Source organism: Cucurbita pepo, chromosome LG02 (assembly GCF_002806865.2).
Source record: "Cucurbita pepo subsp. pepo cultivar mu-cu-16 chromosome LG02, ASM280686v2, whole genome shotgun sequence".
NCBI classification, from domain to species: domain Eukaryota; kingdom Viridiplantae; phylum Streptophyta; class Magnoliopsida; order Cucurbitales; family Cucurbitaceae; genus Cucurbita; species Cucurbita pepo.
In genome coordinates this window covers 9,955,383-9,975,342 of record NC_036639.1, presented here as the reverse complement: position 1 = coordinate 9,975,342, position 19,960 = coordinate 9,955,383, and the positions used below count along the sequence as shown (strand labels likewise).

Sequence of the window (19,960 nt, the reverse complement as noted above, 5' to 3'; positions counted from 1 at the left end):
CTATAGCATACGCGTTTAAAAAAATCGTGAGACTGATGACAATATGTAATAGGCAAAAGTGGAATATCTGCTACCGGTGGTTTGGGCTGTTTCAAATGATATCAGAGTGAGACACCATGCCTCCTCAAAGGGTGGATTGTGAGATCTCACATCGGTTGGAGAGAGGAATGAAACATTCCTTACTAGGGGCAAAAGGGGACAATATCTGCAACCGGTGGCTTGGGCTGTTTCAAATGATTTCAGAGCCTCCTCAAAGTGTGGATTGTGAGAACACACCTGGCGTGAATTGTGAGGTCTGGTATGAATTGTGAGGTCTCACATCAGTTGGAGTGAGGAATGAAACATTCCTTGGTGTGGAAATCTCTGAATTGTGAGGTCTGGTATGAATTGTGAGGTCTCACATCAGTTGGAGTGAGGAATGAAACATTCCTTGGTGTGGAAATCTCTGAATTGTGAGGTCTGGTATGAATTGTGAGGTCTCACATCAGTTGGAGTGAGGAATGAAACATTCCTTGGTGTGGAAATCTCTGAATTGTGAGGTCTGGTATGAATTGTGAGGTCTCACATCAGTTGGAGTGAGGAATGAAACATTCCTTGGTGTGGAAATCTCTGAATTGTGAGGTCTGGTATGAATTGTGAGGTCTCACATCAGTTGGAGTGAGGAATGAAACATTCCTTGGTGTGGAAATCTCTCCCTAGCAGAAGCGTTTTAAGGATGATGGATATATATAATGAGCCAAAGCGGATAATATCCTAGTGAGGAATCACATATATCCACAATGGTACGATATTGTCCACTTTGAGCATAAGCTCTCGTTGCTTTGCATTGGACTTCCGCCTCGTACCAATGGAGATAGGATTCCTAGTAAACCCATAATCTTCCACTAAATGAACCAATATGGAACTCTCTTCCAATAATCCTCAACAATCCTCCTCTCGAACAAAGCACACTATAAGTCTCTCCTGAGGCTTATGGAGCTCTCGAATAGCCTCTCCTTAATCGAGGCTCGACTCCTTTCTCTGGAGCCCTCAAACAAAGTACGCCCTTTGTTCGACACTTTAGTCACTCTTGACTACATCTTCGAGGCTCACAATTCTTTGTTCGATATTTGAGGATTCTATTGACATGGCTAAGTTTGTTCGATATTTGAGGAATCGAGTTTATGTTTCGATTAAGGAATGAAGGGAAGATGTTTGTGATTGGAAAACAAAAGGCATAGCCATTGGCATTCTTACATCNCCATGTTAGGAATCGAGTTTATGTTTCGATTAAGGAATGAAGGGAAGATGTTTGTGATTGGAAAGCAAAAGGCATAGATAGCCATTGGCATTCTTACATCTCCTTCTTCTTCTTCAAGTCAGGATTATCCATTTCAATAAGAAACCACATTACTTCTGATATGCATTTACAAAACGCATATTCCTTCTCAACAACAACAACAACAAAACCATAAGAAATCTCTGCGATTCAAAATTTCCTCATATAAAAACCCTCACCCTCCCACAATTATCTCCACTCAACAATGGCGGAACAAGCACCATCAGATTTGCCCTACGAAGAATTCGAACCTTTCTGCGAATGGAAAAGGCTCGAAGACTCCGATGTTCTTCAGGTTCATCTCGCAGGTACATTATCAACTCACGCTTTCCTCCGCTTTCTCATAAACATTCATAGCGATTCGAATTTCCTAAACAGAATTCAAGAAGGAAGAATTGAGGGTTCGGATCAAGAACAACTCCGTCCTTACACTTTCCGGCGAGCGCCTAGCAGCCGAAGACTGGAAGAAGATCCGTTTCAACAGTGAAATCAAACTCCCAAAGGATACACTTCCAGATCAAATCCGTGCCAAATTCGGCGACTCTGTTCTTTCGATTACGATGCCGAAGAAGAAAGCCTCACCAGCCTCCATTGATAATGCTTGCCCTAGAAACTTCATATCCGGAGTAAAATCTTCATTAGCAAGGTTGAAATTTAGCAAGGAATCGGCTGTGGCTATGGCGGTTGCGGGACTCATTCTGGCCTCGGGAGCTTACTACTTGATAGAAAACGCTGCGGATTGATTTCTGTAATTCCTGTTATTATTTTTTAGGGCTAAATTAATAAATTAATTCTTTTAACTTAGTACTTTAATTAACCTAAACTTTTTTTAAAAAAAAATTAATAATACATTTATTGTTAAATTATTTAAATTTATTAATATTTTTCAAAGTTCTTTTGCTGTTTATAACTTTTAAAAATAATATTAACTTTCTTAATTAATTTTTTTAAAAGTATTAATAATCCTTAGAGTTTAAGGATATTAATGTATATTTTTTAATTTTTTTTAAATAAAGTTTTAAGAGTATTAATGCAAATTGAAAGCGGAAGGATTTTTTAAAAAACATTTTTGAATAACATTTTTTTAAAATAAAAAATTAATGGTTTACATTAATAAGAATATTTTTTTTATTAATTTAATATATTTTTTTAAATAAGTAGAGTAATTCAAAATTTTAAAAATTTTAAAATTTTCAATAATATCCTTCCATTTAAAAAAAAATAAAAATGTATTCTTATCGTTAATATTTTGTTTCAAAGATTCTATTGAAATAGTGACTATGTTTAAAAAACACGAACGGCAAAGTTGAAGAGTATTTTTATTAATTTAATCAAAATTTAATTTGTAATGACCGAGATCCACAACGATATTGTCTTCTTTGGGCTTTCCCTTTCGGGCTTCCCCTCAAGCCTTTAAAACGCCTTTAAAACGCGTATCTTAGGAGAAGGTTTCCATACCCTTATAAATGATGGTTTGTTCTCCTCCCAACCAATATGGGACATCACAATCCACCTCCCTTTGGGGCCAGCGTCCTGGCACTCTTTCCTTCGTCCAATCAATGTGGGACCTGAGGAGAACAAACCACCATTTATAAGGGTGTGAAAACCTTCCCCTCGCAAACGTGTTTTAAAGCCTTGAGGGGAAGCCCCAAAGGAAAAGCCCAAAGAGAACAATATATGCTAATGGTGGATCTAGGTCGTTACAAATGATATTAGAGTCAGACACCGAACAATGTGCCAGCCTTCTCGTTGTTCCTCGAAGGGGGTAGACACGAGGCGGTGTGCCAGTAAGGACACTGAACCCCAAAGGGAGTGGATTTGGTCGGGGTCTCACATCGATTGGAGGAAGGAAAAAGTACCAACGAGTACACTGACCCCAAAGGAGATGGATTGTGATGTCCCACATTGGTTGGGGAGGGGAACAAACCACCATTTATAAGGGTGTGGAAACCTTCCCCTAGCATACGCGTTTTAAAGCTTTAAGGGAAAGCCCAAAGAAGACAGTATCTGCTAGCGGTGGACCTGGGTCGTTACATAATTACGAGAAAAAAAAAAAGATGAAAGGAAATAATTTAACATATCCAATCCAAATATTTAGTATAATATATAATGATTTTTATGATGTGTATTATGTGACTCAAATAGGAGAGAGAATGGACACGACTCCCCCTCTCCCCATTCTACCGTCCAAAACATGCCCACCGTTCGAAGTTCTAGGGTTGGTTCGGATCCAACGCTTAACCATTGACTTCCTATAATTGAGCTATCGAAAAAGAAGATGTATCTTGTTGGTATATGTACAACTTTCATTTCTTTTAACCCTCTCTTAGCCATCTTATTTTCATGCTTACTCTTATGTAGATGAGGTCTCGGTCTCGATTAATTCATGCACCTCTCATTTACTCGGATGTCACATCCCCACCAACTTCTGTCTTAGTTCATTCCCGAACCACATCTTGTTAGGAGAAGTACCATTCTCATACCATTTCAATCTTTTTGCACGAAATGCAATAACATGTTTTTAAAACCCTTTGAAAAATGTGAGTTTCTTTCTCGGGTTTCACTTTTATCTGTATTTTGAAAATACTTAATTAATTAATTAAGCGACCTTATTTACCAAAATTAATATAATTAATTATTTAATAGGATTATATTTTTATATTTCCATTTGAAAAAAAACGCTTCACCCGTTCTTTAAAACGTCTCATCAGTAATAATTGTCCTCACCTATATACTTATAATCGCTCTATTTTTTTTAGCTAATATATAAATTTATTTGCACTTTTAACAATATTTTTTTTCTCGAATAATGAATATTTATAGCAATTTTTACTCAATCCATCACTAATTAAAAAAAAAAAAACGTAATTAAAAAAATTCGAAATTCATTAATTCCAAAAAAAAATCAAGCTTTGCATAAAATAATAATAATAATAATAATAATTAAGGGTATATGGTAACATTTTCATTAGTCATATTCAAATAAAAATTTATGATATGAAAAAAGTTTTAATTATTTTGTAATATTTAATAAAAGTTTAGAATAAAGATGGATATTAAAATAAATTGATAATTTTGTTTTGTTGTATAATTCACAACCGAATCTTTTTAATTTCTTTTTATTTCTACTTAAAATTATTGATGGAATATTCTAATTCTCCCTTCTAACCCTAATATTATACACCAACTAATGTAAAGTTTTAGATNTTTTTTTTTTTTTTTTTTTTTTTTTTTTTTTTTTTTTTTTTTTTTTTTTTTTTTTTTTTTGTCGTTGTTCTCCCTAAAAATAAAAATAAAAACTTGTTTTAGAATTGAAATTGAACGGACCTTTTATCTGCTCATTAAAGATATTTATTTAAACGGAAGAGTCCATCTCGAACAAGGCAGAAATTTTGCTTAAACGGGAAATGAGAGAGAGTGGAGAGGAGAGAGATTTTTCATCGTTGACTGAATAGAAACCAGAATGGTAAAAGACTACGTGGTAATATTAAAATCTGAGTTTAATATTATATTTTTGTTTATCAAATATTATTTGAGTTTATTAGATTATGTTACGGTCAGATCCCATGTTAGTTAGAGAGGGGAACTAAACATTCGTTATAAGCATGTGAAACTTCTTCATGTAGACACGTAGTTTAATATTAAATTTTGAGTTTAATATTATATTTTTGTTTATAAAATGTTATTTGAGTTTATTAGATTATTTTACTGTCAGATCTCATATTGGTTAGAGATAGGAATTAAACATGGTGGGGGAAACCTTTCTCGAGTAGACACGTGGTCCCCAGTAAACACGTGGTGTAATATTAAAATTTGAGTTTAATATTATATTTTTGTTTACGAAATATTATTTGAATTTATTAGATTATGTTAGTGTCAAATCCATATTTGTTGGAGAGAGAAACTAAACATTCCTTGTAACGGCGTGGGAACCTCCANATTTTTTTTTTTTTTTTTTTTTTTTTTAAATGGAAATTATACATTAATTTTTTTTAATATGAATATATATTTTAAAAATATATAAAAAGATGGTAAAAAAACTCGACCGGAAACTAATCCCATAAAAATAAATGAGAAATTGTGCGATGATGAGAATTAAAATAAGAGACGAGGACAAGATGAGACAAATTTTCCTGTTCTCGTCCCATGGACATCTCTACTACTCACTTAAGCCAAATCTTCCTCGTCCCCATCTCGTAGACATCTCTACTACTCAGTTAAGTCAAATCAAATTCTCGAAACTTGGTGAAAAAGTAATTAGCTTCGATTGGCATCCATTTCGAAGTCAATAGAATATATATTAAAAATTAAAACAAGAAAAGTCATTTAGTTTGAATATTAGTAAAAATTACGNTTTTTTTTTTTTTTTTTTTTTTTTTTTTTTTTTTTTTTTTTTTTTTTTTTTTTTGGTAAATGACCCGATTAAAATAATCTAATTACAATCAACGTGTAACGTTTTATATTTAGGATTCATATCACTTATTGGCCCCGACGTATCCTGCGACATGGTCACGTTATCTACTCTTCGCTTCCTAAGAGTGAAAACTGATCACTCACATATCAACACGAGTTCTTCTGGCATGTTTTATTCTCACTCATATACATGTTAGAAATTTTTCCAAGAAGTCACCCAATATAGAATTACTCCAAGCAAATTACGCTTAACCATAGAGTTTCTATCATTGAGCTATCGAAAAGTAAGGTGTGTGTAATAACCCAAGTCCACCGCTAGCAGATATTGTCCTATTTGGGTTTTCCCTTAGTTTCTATCATTGAGCCATCGGAAAAGTAAGGTGCGTGTAACGACCAGGTCCACCGCTAGCAGATATTGTCCTCTTTGGGTTTTCCCTTAGTTTCTATCATTGAGCCATCGGAAAAGTAAGGTGCGTGTAACGACCAGGTCCACCGCTAGCAGATATTGTCCTCTTTGGGTTTTCCCTTAGTTTCTATCATTGAGCCATCGGAAAAGTAAGGTGCGTGTAACGACCAGGTCCACCGCTAGCAGATATTGTCCTCTTTGGGTTTTCCCTTAGTTTCTATCATTGAGCCATCGGAAAAGTAAGGTGCGTGTAACGACCAGGTCCACCGCTAGCAGATATTGTCCTCTTTGGGTTTTCCCTTAGTTTCTATCATTGAGCCATCGGAAAAGTAAGGTGCGTGTAACGACCAGGTCCACCGCTAGCAGATATTGTCCTCTTTGGGTTTTCCCTTAGTTTCTATCATTGAGCCATCGAAAAGTAAAGTGCTGTAATGACCCACCGCTAGCAGATATTGTCCTCTTTGGGTTTTCCCTTAGTTTCTATCATTGAGCCATCGAAAACTAAAGTGCTGTAATGACCCAAAAGTAAAGTGCTGTAATGACCCTGGTTGACCCTGGTTTTCCCTTAGTTTCTATCATTGAGCCATCGAAAAGTAAAGTGCGTGTAATGACCCAGATCCACCGCTAGCAGGTATTGTCATCTTTCAGGCTTCCCCTCAAGGCTTTAAAACGCGTCTGGTAGGGAAGGTTTCCACACCCTTATAAAGGGTGGTTTGTTCTCCTCCCCAACCAATGTGGGACATCACAATCCACCCCCTTCGGGGCCAGCGTTCTCGTTGGCACTCTTTCCTTCCTTCCATCGATGTGGGACCGCCCCTAAATCCACCCCCCTTTGGGGCCCAGCGTCCTTACTGGCACATCGTCCGGTGTCTAGCTCTAATACCATTTGTAACAACCCAGATCCACCGTTAGCAGATATTGTCCTCTTTGGGCTTTCCCTTTCGGGCTTCTCCTCAAAGCTTTCAAACGCATCTAATAGGGGAAGGTTTCCACATCCTTACAAACGGTGATTTGTTCTCCTCCCCAACCCATGTGAGACATCACAGTGCGCCTAGTTGGTATAGATAATAACTTTCAATTCTTTTAAGTGTTTTTTACTCATCTTATCCTCAAGATCTCTCTCATTCATGTACCTCTTTTTTACTCGAGTTTCACACTCAAATCACTCTCATTCAAACTCTAATCGCACTGCAAAGTGACAATGAAGTCAAACGATAACACAACCAAAATTACCTATTTAACCCTCATCTCATCTCGACTTTATTTGAAAGTCTAAACCGTATGAACTCGAACTTTAAAATTATCCCGCAATTATTTTTTAAATAATTTTAGAAACTTCATGAACTTTTACGTTACTTTATACAATTAACATATAGTTTTATGTTGATTTCTAATGACGTGACGCCGAAATATAATTATTTTTTCGTCCACGTATTACAATCTTATCAACAAATACATTTCTTTTTTAGAAAAATATCTTAATAATCTCACTCACAAAGCAAATAGTATTTTAAAAAGGGGGGAAATATCTAAATGATCCCATCCACAAACAATTTTCAAACCTTAAAGAAAATAATTTTATTTTTTTTTTAATTAAAAAATTGTTTGAAAGGGAAGCTATATTTGAACAGTAATATTAATTGAATTGAATGGTTGACCGGTTTGGTTCGGTTTGGTTTTTTTTGGGTTTAGTGAACCAAAAGTGTATAAGGTAAGCCGGACTTGCTCAATTAAATATATATTATCTGGAAGACTAAGATTGGGAGTCACATTATGTACCAAAAAATAAATAATATAAAATAATTGGATCATAATTAAAATTAATAATATGTCAATGTTACCGGACGGCCAATTGCGGTAAACGGCGTTAGTGGCTACGTTCTTCTATGTTCAATTATTTATTTATTTATTTTTCAATTGTAAATTTCGAAAATAATTCTCTGACATTTCCGATTTATTTATTTATTTATTTATTTTAGTCGAGAGTATATGTTTTTATGTTGATTGTACTATACTCATGTTGAACATACTCTGTGTGTAAATACTCACACTCTTTATTAAAACCAATCGAAAAGAGATTATAAGATACTCTGTAGTACTGCACTTTACTTCAAATTGCTCGGAATTGAAAACTTTAGTAGAGTCGAAGGTATTTCTAGACAATTTGTTCTTAAAATATTTAATAATTGAAAACTCTACCATTTATTACTCTACTAAAGTTATAAATGTCATATTTCGATTGGTTCATGATGTCAATTTTGCCGCCACATCATCACGTCGGGTATTTTGTTTTGACTATAACCTCTTCGTTTTAACTCTAATTTGAGTGAACAAAAGACGTTGAAATCGTTATTCCCAACGTTATACTGTGCGCAAAATACTGAGAATTATTAATAATTGAACGTAGGTTTGTTATCATCAAAATATTAATTAATTTGAAATTAAGAGCGAAAAAGCGAACAACTGTCATGTGAAAATTAACTTCCACCAAATTGTGTGAGATCTTACATCGGTTGGAGAGGGAAACGAAACATGCATTATAACGTGTGGAAACCTCTCCCTAGTAGATGTGTTTTAAAACCGTGAGGCTAACGACGATATGTAACGGGCCAAAGTGGACAATATCTGCTAGCGGTGAGCTTGGGCTATTACAAATGGTATTAGAGCCAGTCACCGGACGGTGTGAGAGACTGATCGGAATAGGACTACACCCTCTCCATAGTAGACGTGTTTTAAATCTGTAAGGTTGACGGTGATACGTAACGGGCCAAAACAAACAATGCTCGTATAAATATTATTGAGAATGAATGTTTCATTCACGTAATGTAAGCATTGAAATCGACTTAGATTTTATTAGAATTAAACAACAGGGTTAAGAAAATTATGACAGAACTTAAATATTCTTATTCCAATAGTCGAACCTTCTTTTCTTCCACGAAGTCTTTTCTAGCTATAACTTTAATACAATATCAACACTCGTGGGACTCTTGTACATAGACATTCAATTACTATTCCCACAAATCAACACGAGTTATTTTATGATGTTTTTTCCTCACTCACATAACTCACACAAAGAATAGTAGAGCACTCATGTTGAGCTGGGCTTACTACTTATATACTTTCAACAGTTATCCGCTCCACACTTGGCTACCCAGCGTTTACCATGGGCACGATAACCAGTACACCAGAGGTGCATCCTTCCCGATCTTCTCATACTAAGGAAAGTGATATGATAAGAAATCACTACAAGGGGAGTAAGATTCAGATTATCTTCTTGATCGAATATCTCGAGGCAAGAACATTGTTTGAGATTCGAATCACTCTACAAGCAAGATCGATCATGTCTAGCTTGAATGATTCTTGTTAATCAAATATCTCAACGCAAGAACACTTGTTTAAGATTCAAATCACTACACAAACAAGATTGATCATGTCGAGCTTGAATGATTCTACATGCAACCTAAACTATGTATAAAATTGTAATGAGACTGAGTGATTGACTAAAGAAGCACAAATGCTCATTTTACTGTATTTTTCAAGTCTGCTTACAAATACCGGATATACATAGCTTTATATAGCCTCAAAATGACATTCCAAGAAGGGTAGCATTCATATTTTATGAGAAAGATCCTCTCAAATATTCTAACACCCATATTAAATATGGACTGAACTGTGTCACGATGTTCTAAACCCAGTTCCACGCCAAAGAGATTTAAGGGTTAGATTAGGTAGGACCGGTTTAGAAGTCGATATGGGCAAAGCATGAACAGTATGAGCTGGGATTCTGACGGTGCCCAATGCATCATGAAATAGCAGAAGTTGGCAGAAGACCGAGCAGTCCGCTAAATAAAAAGGCCCCGCTCGCAGCCACTCTCTTACCATTTCATGGCCGGCACACTTCCATGGAGTTTCTCTTACATTTACGAACCTCACTCAAAATTTTCCTTCTCTTCTTTATTTTATTTCATCTCTCTCTTCTGTAAAGCTCTCTACCACCTCTCTTTTCCATACCTAAAGTTCGCTTTTCATTTTCCCCTTTAGATCTGTTTCGATCCCACACCCATTTTCCCCTTCAAATCTTCTTCCCCACAGCTCCTCTGTTTTTCCTCTGTTTTTCCTCTGTTTTTCAAGCAATCTACACTGCTCCTCCTCCTCGATTCTTTCATCCTTCTTCCATTCTTTTCTTATATCATCTTAGATCCATCTGATTCTAATTCTGGGTCTTCTTTTATCTTGCAAATGGCGGTTTTGAAGCTCTGTTTTTGCTTAATCTTTTGAATTTTTAAAAACAGAGCCTGCGTGCTCTGTTTCGTTCTCTTCAGAATTCAACCCTCTCTGTTTTTACTTGAATCGTTCGAGTTCATGGCTGATCCGTTGTCAAAATCTGAGTTTAATGGTTTGACATTAGAAACAGCAATTTCGATTACGAAATCGGTATTGCTTTCAATTGGGTTAATATCCACTGTAAGTTTGTTCAAAGTGGCTGTAATCCCAAAAGTTGCGAGCCTTTTGACCACTACTCTTCCTCGCTTATGGGTCTCCTTCGGATTATGGCTTTCTCCTCCCTATGTGTTCCTTGTATTCAATTTCATTATCGTCGCCGTCGCTGCCTCCTCCGTCTTCCGCCGCCCAATAGACACATCCGAGAATAGCTACATACCCATTTCTTACGAACATACTCATGTTGCTGCTTCCTCTCCCTATATGTCGATGCATGAGGATCAAAGCTTTTGGATCATTGCTCGTTCTAGAGAAATCTGGAATGGGATCCCGAACGAGGACGAACAGGGGAAGGAGCAATGGGATTTCCCGACTCTGTTCACGGATAAATTCAGCAACCCATTATCTGAAAAGCTCTGTGCATATTCTTGCGAGAAGGATGAAGATGCCGGCGGCGGCGGCGGCGGAGGCGGTGATGGTGACTCGATGGACGCTACGTGGAAGGCGATCATGGAAAGTCAAGGGAAACAGACGTCGCAGCTGAAGAAGAACCAGACATGGGACTCACCGCCGCCGCCACGACGTTTGATTAGAGCCGCCGACGCTGGTGCCAACACGGTGGAGCTGGCTCGGAATGAGGTGAAGAAATCAGAGAGGTTCCTCCCAGCGGCGTCGCTTCGGAGGAAGATATCAATGACTTCGGAAGAGCTGAGGTGCCGGGCTGAGGCGTTCATAGAAATGGTTAACCGAAGCATTCGCTTGCAGAGGCAAGAATCAGAGCAGCGTTTCTTGCAGGCGTTGAAACGCAATTTCTAGCATTATCCGATGATCTCGACAACATTTACCGTATAACTATGCTATCTATTTTGACTCGTAACTCTTAGAAGCATTGGTGGCGTGTATCGAATATAGATTATGAAGCTTGGTCGGGATCTTAGACATGTAGCGTTACCATTCATGTTCTTGGTGTGTTGTTACGTTTTGTCTATACATTTTCGTTCTATGATAAAACCGAACCTTTGTGTTGTTCGCATTTAATCAAAAGTCTATGAACTTTATAAATTGGTTAGGTTTGTAAAGAATAGAAAATGGTAGGCAGCATGATTGCATGGCTTGTTCGGTGCAACTATTGACCACCACAGCACAGCCACAATGGCTTTGAATTTGAATAATGAAGTAATTTTCCATGAAAGGTTAGGCCGATTGAGAAATTTAATCGACGTGGTTTCGATTTAGTTCATTGGGCCAGTTTTCATCCATCTCGATCATGCTGGAGCAAACGCAAGGTGAGGTAATGATGATTGAGCGTCTCTCGCCCACGTTGTGACATACATACGTGCTACATGGTAGCTCGTTTAGGCCATATGGCCTAAGGGTGGTGGAGAGTTGACACCATGCTTTCTACTATGGTACATTTTGAGGCATTTTCAATACTTCTCTGGTAGACGTCATTTTGGCGAATGGTCATATGGTGTCGTGGAGTGTTCGTCCAATGTCTGATTGACACCAAATTTGGTGGGCTTTTATATTTCATATGGACGAACTTGACTCCAAAACTGCATCCCCAAATTTCCTTCAGAATCCCGACTTTCGATGTTAAAACCTAGACCCTACTCACCCTTCATCAAGTCTATCTATAATATTCTTGTCTACCTGTTTCCTATCTTTCTTATGCCTCGTTTTCTCTTCAATGCACATGTTATATGGTGTGTTGGATAATGCACTGTTTTCCTCAAGTCGCATCATGACATTCTTCTATATTGACTCTCACATGGTGAGTAGGCGTCTCTTGAGGGTTGTCGCTTTGCTTGTCTTGATGTAAGAGTCACAACCTATTCTCTTCATCGTATGGTTGTGACAGCAACCCCCGCAGTGATGCAAAGAGCGACCCATCAGAACCAACAAGACACTAGTACATCATATCATATAAAGCCAGCTGAGCTCTAAGTCCAAGTCCTCTAGCGCTTGAGCCACGCCAACAATTCAAATGTCGGTGGTGCCAACCAAGAGGCCGCCTTAAGTCACGCCCATCATCTCTATCTTCTCCCTCCTCATCCCATTCTCAGACTTTCAAGGACAGTATCGGACGACACGAGTATGCCAATTTTGCACTCCAACCCATATGTCGGAGGCTGGATTATGCACCCGCTATTTAGTACGGTATTCGTAAATGACATGACATGGGCACGTGAGGGCCAATGCCTCGCATCCAGCTTACTTAATTGGTTAAGATACATATCATCAATCAAGAGGTTCGAATCCTCTCACCTCTACTTATTGCAACATTGCATTAATTATCAAGTTGCGGTGATTATCTAATAATAATTATGGTTGAAGGGTAAAATTGTCATATTTTTCTAATTTTAAAAAATTACATCAAACATTTGTTAAATCGAGCAAACAATCAATTTTTTTTTTTTTAAATATGTCACAATCAGTTAAATTATACTCGTATAGACATGAATATTAAAATAATGTAGTGATGACGTAGCTCGAATTCTAGGTAAAATATACGACTTTTTTTCCAAAAAATAATATAATTAAATATAAGTGAAACTTCCTTGTTCATCAATAACTTTGTATAGGGCCATTTGTATAGGGCCATAGGGATAAATGCATATGTCCCACCATTTATTTTTAGCTTTTCTTTTTGAAGGTTATGATATTTAAAATTAAAATAAAATAAAAATAAAAAGTGGCACTTTTAGGAATAAATAAAAATCATAGACTAATAATTGTATCAATAATTTATATTCTTTTTTATTTTTTTATGTGCAAATTTAAAATTATGTTGAAAATTTTATGAATTAATTTAACTCATAAATTTTAATTAAGTAGACATTTTAAAAAAATTAATGCATTAAATATTTAATTAATAAATTTATAAATTTTTGTTGGAGAAATCTTTTAAATGAACCAAAATTATGGATTAATAAAAAAAATAATAAATAAATAAATAGAGAGTTATTTATTTTGGAAGTTAGAAAGTTTTAATTTATTTATTTATTTATTTATTTATTTATTTAGAGTTCAATGGATACTTCTTTTAGGCATGGGGAAAGAGACGTAACAACAAAAAGGAAAAGAATTAGAATTTTGGAGGAAAATGATAAGAAAAAATTTAAAAAAAAAATACAAAATTGAGAGAGATTCAGAGAGAGACAGAGAGGTTGCTCGATTTCCAGTTCCGATCTCAACATTGAAGTCAGCGAGCGAGCTGCAATTGTATGTGAATGGAGGGGCTGGCGTCTTCTACCGAGGAGCTGAAGAAGAATGTGGAGCATCATGAGAAGAAGATGATGATGAAGAAGAAGAGGAAGAAGAAGGAGAGATTGGGGTGGATTGAATGGTTGAGAGGTTGGATGTATGTCATTCACGAGATGCTATTTCAGAGAATCGTCGCCAGCCATCTCCAGAATCCTATGCCTCTCCCTCCTATTAACGACCTTACTTGCATTGTCACCGGATCGACCAGCGGTATTGGCCGCGAGATTGCCAGGTTTTTTCATTTTTCTCGCTTCCATGGAACTACTTACTCCCTTTCTATTCTCGATTTCTTGTTTTGTGTAGTTCGTTGTGATTGGAATCCATTATTTGCGCTTAATTCTTTTCCGGCTCCTTCGGAATGTGGTTTCGAGCTCTTGTTCAGGTTTTAGATTTATTTGTTGCTCCAGTGATTATTTTGGTTCTTTTTGCTTTGATTTTCAATGGAGCAGGCAACTGGCTGAATCAGGGGCACATGTTGTCATGGCAGTGAGGAATCCAAAGGCTGCTCTCGACTTGATTCAGAAGTGGCAAAATGAATGGTCTGGCAAGGGGCTTCCTCTCAATATTGAGGTATCTAAAATCCACAGTAGCTCTGTATGAACTCTGTAGCTCTGCATCAAAAGAACTTTGAACTTCAATTCAGATTCTACATTATTCTTTTTATGTTAGAAATAGTAGTTAATGCATTGTTAATAAGTGATATACATTGTGATTTTTCTAGGTAATGGAACTTGATCTTCTATCTCTAGATTCTGTCGTGAGATTTGCTGAAGCTTATAATGCTCGTATGGGACCTTTACATGTTCTTATCAACAATGCTGGAATATTTTCCATTGGAGGTTAGTAATCTTTTACTCACTTGTTGATTTATTTTTCCATTTCCTTATTGCCAGGCTTGAATCAACTAAGTTATTCATAAATGTCAGTTACTTTCTTACTGGACATTTCTTCAGTTCATGAGCTGCTAAAAGGAACTATTGTTGTGATTGAAATAGTTTGTGTTTTTTTCCATTGTAAATGCTTGTAATACTCTAGTTTTAGTACATAATGCATTTTGTGGAAACTTTCTGTGATAGCTTACTTGATATGTAACATTCACCTTGCTTGTCGATTACTGCTCTTATGCTGGCGATTACTGTTCTTTTCTGTTCTAAACATTTATGCTGACTATTCCTAGGAGTGTAAATGCTTCTGAAGATCCTATGCTTGCTATTCAGAAAAGAAAGAATCTGAATAATCATTTCTTTACTTTCATCGTACTGTAGTTGTGGAGCGATTACATTCCTTTGATTATAATACTATTTTTTTTTTTGGTAAAGAAATATGTGCCAATGTCTTGGTTTAATTTGAGTTTGTTGTCTCTAGAGCCACAAAAATTTTCTAAAGATGGTTATGAAGAGCACCTGCAAGTGAATCATTTGGCACCTGCATTGCTTTCAATATTACTCTTGCCATCCCTTATCAGAGGTTCCCCAAGCCGGATAATTAATGTGAACTCTGTTGTAAGTTTCGTGGGCACTATACAAAAGCATAGATCATATGTTTCTGCATCGTATAATGTATGGGTACATGTTCATACATAGAAAATGGTAACCTGTATACTTTGTGTTTAGCTAATAAAGTTTATGTAATGATTTAATCTTAACTATGCATTAGTGCTCTTTTTCATTCTAAGAATAAGAAGTATATTCAGTAATGAAAATTTATATTAGGCTTTCAATATCACAATCAAGTGCATATATTGTCTCTGTGATGACAAAAATCATTTTTTTCGAAAGATAAAATAAAGATAAGCCCTGGGAAAAAATTGGAATGAAATGATTTGACTTCCAGATCTTTGTAAATTATACACATCAGTTGCATGGTGGGTCTAGGATCGGATTTTCATTAACGACCATTTTCAATCCCTACAGCCCTGGGTTCAATTGTAAGGTGGAGTCAAATTTTTCTTGGCTATTTGCTACTAGAGATCATGTTGGCAAAATAGATATTTCGTATTTGGTCATTTTGATGTTTGTTTCTGTCGTGTAATCACAGTTACATGCTTAATATTTAGATGCATTATGTTGGTTTCGTTGACACGGAAGACATGAATGTCGTTTCACCGAAAAGGAAATTTACAAGCTTAGTTGGATACTCTAGCAGTAAGTTGGCACAGGTATAGTTACTGGTCAACTAGTCAATTCCTTCCCACTACTCATATCCTTTTATAATTGTATTTCTTTTTTTTTTCTTAATTTATTATTATTGTGCATTCAATTATGATATTCCATGTTCCTTCTCTCTTAGTCAATTTAATCAGTAATTTACACTTGAAACAATGGTCATATTCTGTTTAGTTATTGTTTTCCTCTTTTTAAAATGGCATTCCATGGAGAATCACTTCTCTATGGGAGTATGAATTCGTTAAAACCTTTTTGCGCAATTCAAAAAATCAAGTTTGCTTCTGTAACCTTGAAACTTTCTCTTCTATAAATTGGATGTGCCATGTTCCAGGTATCAATATGATTTTTGTTTCACTGTTTGCTACATTGTTTGACATCTTCCTGTACGTCCTTGATTCTTGCTCGTTTTGCATTATTTTAAGCAAGGATTCTCAAGCCAGCCTATTATATTAAATGAGCATTACTAATATCCTCTTTCATTTCCNCCCCCCCCCCTATATTTGATTAGGCAGTTTGTCGATTATTAGACGATGTATTTACTGTGCATTGATAACTCACCTTTCAGTTTTCCTGTTTGATCTCTAACTTCTGGCTTATAAAAGCTGTTTTTATACTGCTCTTGGGTGCCAACATTACATAGCTTGGTCTAATGGTTTCTGGATTACAGGTTATGTTTAGCAGTGTTCTTCATAAGAAACTGCCTGCTGAATCTGGCATCAATGTGGTGTGCGTTTCACCTGGGATTGTTCACACAAATGTGGTAAGTTTTTACTTGAGGAAGTACCAGCCTATTGGTAGCAGAAACAAGACTCTAGAATATATAATCTTCAATTTTATTTGTATCATCTTGTACATTCCTTGATATGATGTGAGATTGAAGTATTCACGTATATTTTATTATCCCATTATCTTCAGAAGTGATAATGATGTTTAACTATTTGATGACTGAAATTATGCATGTTACTAAAGTATTTGGATGATATCTCAATAAGTGGATTGAATTTCCACTAAAATTCTCAGCAGCTTCTAAAAATTTTCAGAAATTTTTTCACTGAAATCTGCTCCATCCGTGTATGGCGATTCACTTTGACTGTTAATTTCTGCACATTCTGCTTGCTTTTCATTCCAAATCACAGAATAATTTACATGATTATAGCAGAGCCTTATGTTGAAAATGACTGCTTCAAAACCCACATCCATGTTACCAAAATTATAGGCGTCTGGAATATTATATTTGCAGGATCTTATACCTTTTTGTAATATGATCAACAATATGTTTGTGCTGAGTGGTTTCACTCAGTCAGGTGGTAGTAGAATTATATCCTTTGAATGCAGTCTGATATGAACCATCACTATTTGTACTGCGTTTAATTTTGCTTATCAATGCAGGCAAGGGATCTTTCAAAAGTTGTTCAAGCTGGTTATCGCCTAATTCCTTATTTTATCTTCAGTCCTCAAGAAGGTAAGCCATTTCAAGTGATTACATTGTTTCTTGTCTCAACTAAATGAGATAATGTCAATCTTTATTCTAAAATGACGAAGTAGTTACATTTGATAACGATTCCTTATTGCGAATGTCTCAAGTTTTTGTGGTTGAGATGCGTTCCATAAGAAAGAATCGTGTGAGAAACTTCGCGAAAATTATCCGAACACTAGAAGTCAAACTAATTCTAGAATTTCTACGAGTTGGCACTCTTTGTAGGAGTATTTGAGGAACCTTCCTGTTTAAATTTTTTTAAAAAAAATGGAAAACCAGAATCTTGTTTGATGACGACCAACCATGTTGCTTGGTTGTAAAACCTTTAGAAAGAAAGCCGAACTTGTATTCCTAATCTTGTCAAGACCAAGCCTGCTCTTTTCCAAAGGTAGAACCTCCTTATTCCCATTAACAAGATGTTAGCTCTCGAAAAGTTCTTCGTTTTTATTCAAGGAAATAGAGAACACTGGAGTGAATAGAGATGCTGTTAGAAATCACGAACCTCCACAATGATATGATATTGTCTACTTTGAGTATGAGCTCTCATGGTTTTGTTTTGTTTTTTGTTTCTCCAAAAGGCCTCATACCATGGAGATGTATTCCTTACTTTAAACCCATGATCAACCCCTTAACTAGTCGACGTGGGACTCTTCTCCCAACAATTCTCGACATATTCCCCCTCCTTAACAGAAAGAACTTGTTTCATCTGGATTTTCTGTTTAATCTTGATGAAAAATGTTAGATTATGCTATTATTTTGTAGCATTCAAAGATACTTTTACCTTAACATACATGACTTTGAATTCAAATACACTTCATCATTCGCCAATTGCAGGTTCTAGAAGTACTCTCTTTGCTGCCACTGATCCTCAAGTTCCAGAATACTGTGAACTACTTAAAGCTGATAAATGGCCTGTTTGTGCATTTCTTGCCCAAGAATGCCGTCCAACAAATCCTTCAGAAGAGGCACACAACGTCGAGACTGCTTACCGACTGTGGGAGAAGACATTGGAGATGACGGGCTTGCACTCGGACGTCGTCGAGAAGCTATTAGAAGGAGATCAAATTACTTGTCGCTATGGAGCTGATTCAACAGAGACTAACTAATGGTAAATTTCCATTCTTAGTATTTGATAGACACAAATGAATCTCACGAACGAGTCATCATACTTAACAAGAAACGAAAACGAAAACGAAAATGAAGATTTTGTTGTATTATTCAGTTGTTGAATTGCCATTAACCTCTTTGGCTGGCTCGTCAAATGGATTTGTATATTGCTGCGCATTTGTGCATGCCATCACATTACTTCGCCAGCACCTCATAATAATTACAATGCCATTTATCTTTTATATAATACAATGCCATTTCAAGCTTATGAATTTGAATATGAGAACTTTGAAAGCTTTTGGTTGGAATATGAACTAAGAGGTATCAATCATACAATATGCTTCAATGAAGATATGAATAATAATTGTTGAAATTATCAAAAGATATTTCAATTCATGCCACATTAAAGAAGAATGAAGTTTCATGTTATAAATTTTGGGTCGATTACAATTTAGAATAATTTAGATGTATTGTATTTCATTAATATATTTTAAGACTTTTAATTTACTTTAGTTATAATTACATCATGGTTAGTTATGACAAACATGGTTAATTATGGTTAGTTATGACAAACATGGTTAATTATGGTATGAATGTTAATGACTTTAGTAGTTTAGAACTCTTTTAATAGTTTCAGAACTCTTGTAATGCCTTTAGTAGTTTCATTTTGAGTTTTAGAACTCTGGTAATGTCTTTAGTAGTTTCATTTTGAGGCCATGTATGTTGCATTTGTAGGAAGACTTGGAAAATATAGTAAAAGAAACATTTGTGCTCTTCTTTGGCCAATGACTAAGTTTGTTTGCAATTCTATGTAGTTTAGGTTGCATATAGAATCATTCAAGCTCGACATGATCAATCTTGCTTGTGGAGTGATTCGAATTTCAAACAAGTGTTCTTGCGTTGAGATATTTGATCAACAAGAATCATTCAAGCTAGGCATGATCGATCTTGCTTGTGGAGTGATTCGAATCTCAAACAATGTTCTTCTTGTCTTAAGATATTCGATCAACAAGGTAATCCGAATCTTACTTCCCTTGTAGTGATTCGTTATCTTATCGCTCGAATTCGCTTTATAAAACAAAAAAGAAATTATTTAAATTTATTATCCTAAAACTAAAAACATCTAACTTTATAATAAAAAATAAATAATTGTCTTGGAAAGCTAAATTAAAAAAAAAAAAAAAAAAAAAAAAACTTATGATATTATTCTTAATCTATCATAAACAATTTAAAATTGTCTCGCAATATTTAATATTTATAAAATGTCAAAAATAATATTCTAACTATATATATTTTTAATAATTTAGTCAAAATTTTCCAAATATAGAGATAAATTATGGTAAATTAATAGAATAATGACAAATTTT

The 19,960-nt window shown here is 35.6% G+C and overlaps 3 protein-coding genes across 4 annotated transcripts; all 3 read left to right on the top strand.

The window, feature by feature from the left end:
* Positions 1-1,312: 1,312 nt before the first annotated feature.
* LOC111789150 (17.8 kDa class I heat shock protein-like) lies at positions 1,313-2,184 on the top strand. The gene is made up of 2 exons (XM_023669810.1): positions 1,313-1,626; positions 1,697-2,184. Exons 1-2 carry the CDS (start codon positions 1,524-1,526, stop codon positions 2,059-2,061), a joined length of 468 nt encoding a protein of 155 aa, XP_023525578.1. The 5' UTR covers positions 1,313-1,523; the 3' UTR covers positions 2,062-2,184.
* Positions 2,185-10,499: 8,315 nt separating this feature from the next.
* On the top strand, positions 10,500-11,393 carry LOC111788439. Its single transcript, XM_023668774.1, has one exon. It carries the CDS (start codon positions 10,500-10,502, stop codon positions 11,391-11,393), a length of 894 nt encoding a protein of 297 aa, XP_023524542.1.
* A 2,281-nt stretch (positions 11,394-13,674) lies between these two features.
* LOC111789238 (dehydrogenase/reductase SDR family member FEY-like) lies at positions 13,675-18,871 on the top strand. Of its 2 annotated transcripts, none has more exons than XM_023669943.1 (8): positions 13,675-14,076; positions 14,294-14,414; positions 14,566-14,683; positions 15,210-15,346; positions 15,901-16,002; positions 16,677-16,769; positions 17,399-17,471; positions 18,321-18,861. In XM_023669943.1, exons 1-8 carry the CDS (start codon positions 13,811-13,813, stop codon positions 18,590-18,592), a joined length of 1,182 nt encoding a protein of 393 aa, XP_023525711.1. In that variant the 5' UTR covers positions 13,675-13,810; the 3' UTR covers positions 18,593-18,861. The 2 variants fall into 2 exon arrangements, with proteins under 2 accessions (XP_023525711.1, XP_023525712.1); XM_023669944.1 differs by having other exon boundaries at positions 13,794-14,076; positions 14,311-14,414; positions 18,321-18,871.
* Positions 18,872-19,960: the final 1,089 nt, after the last annotated feature.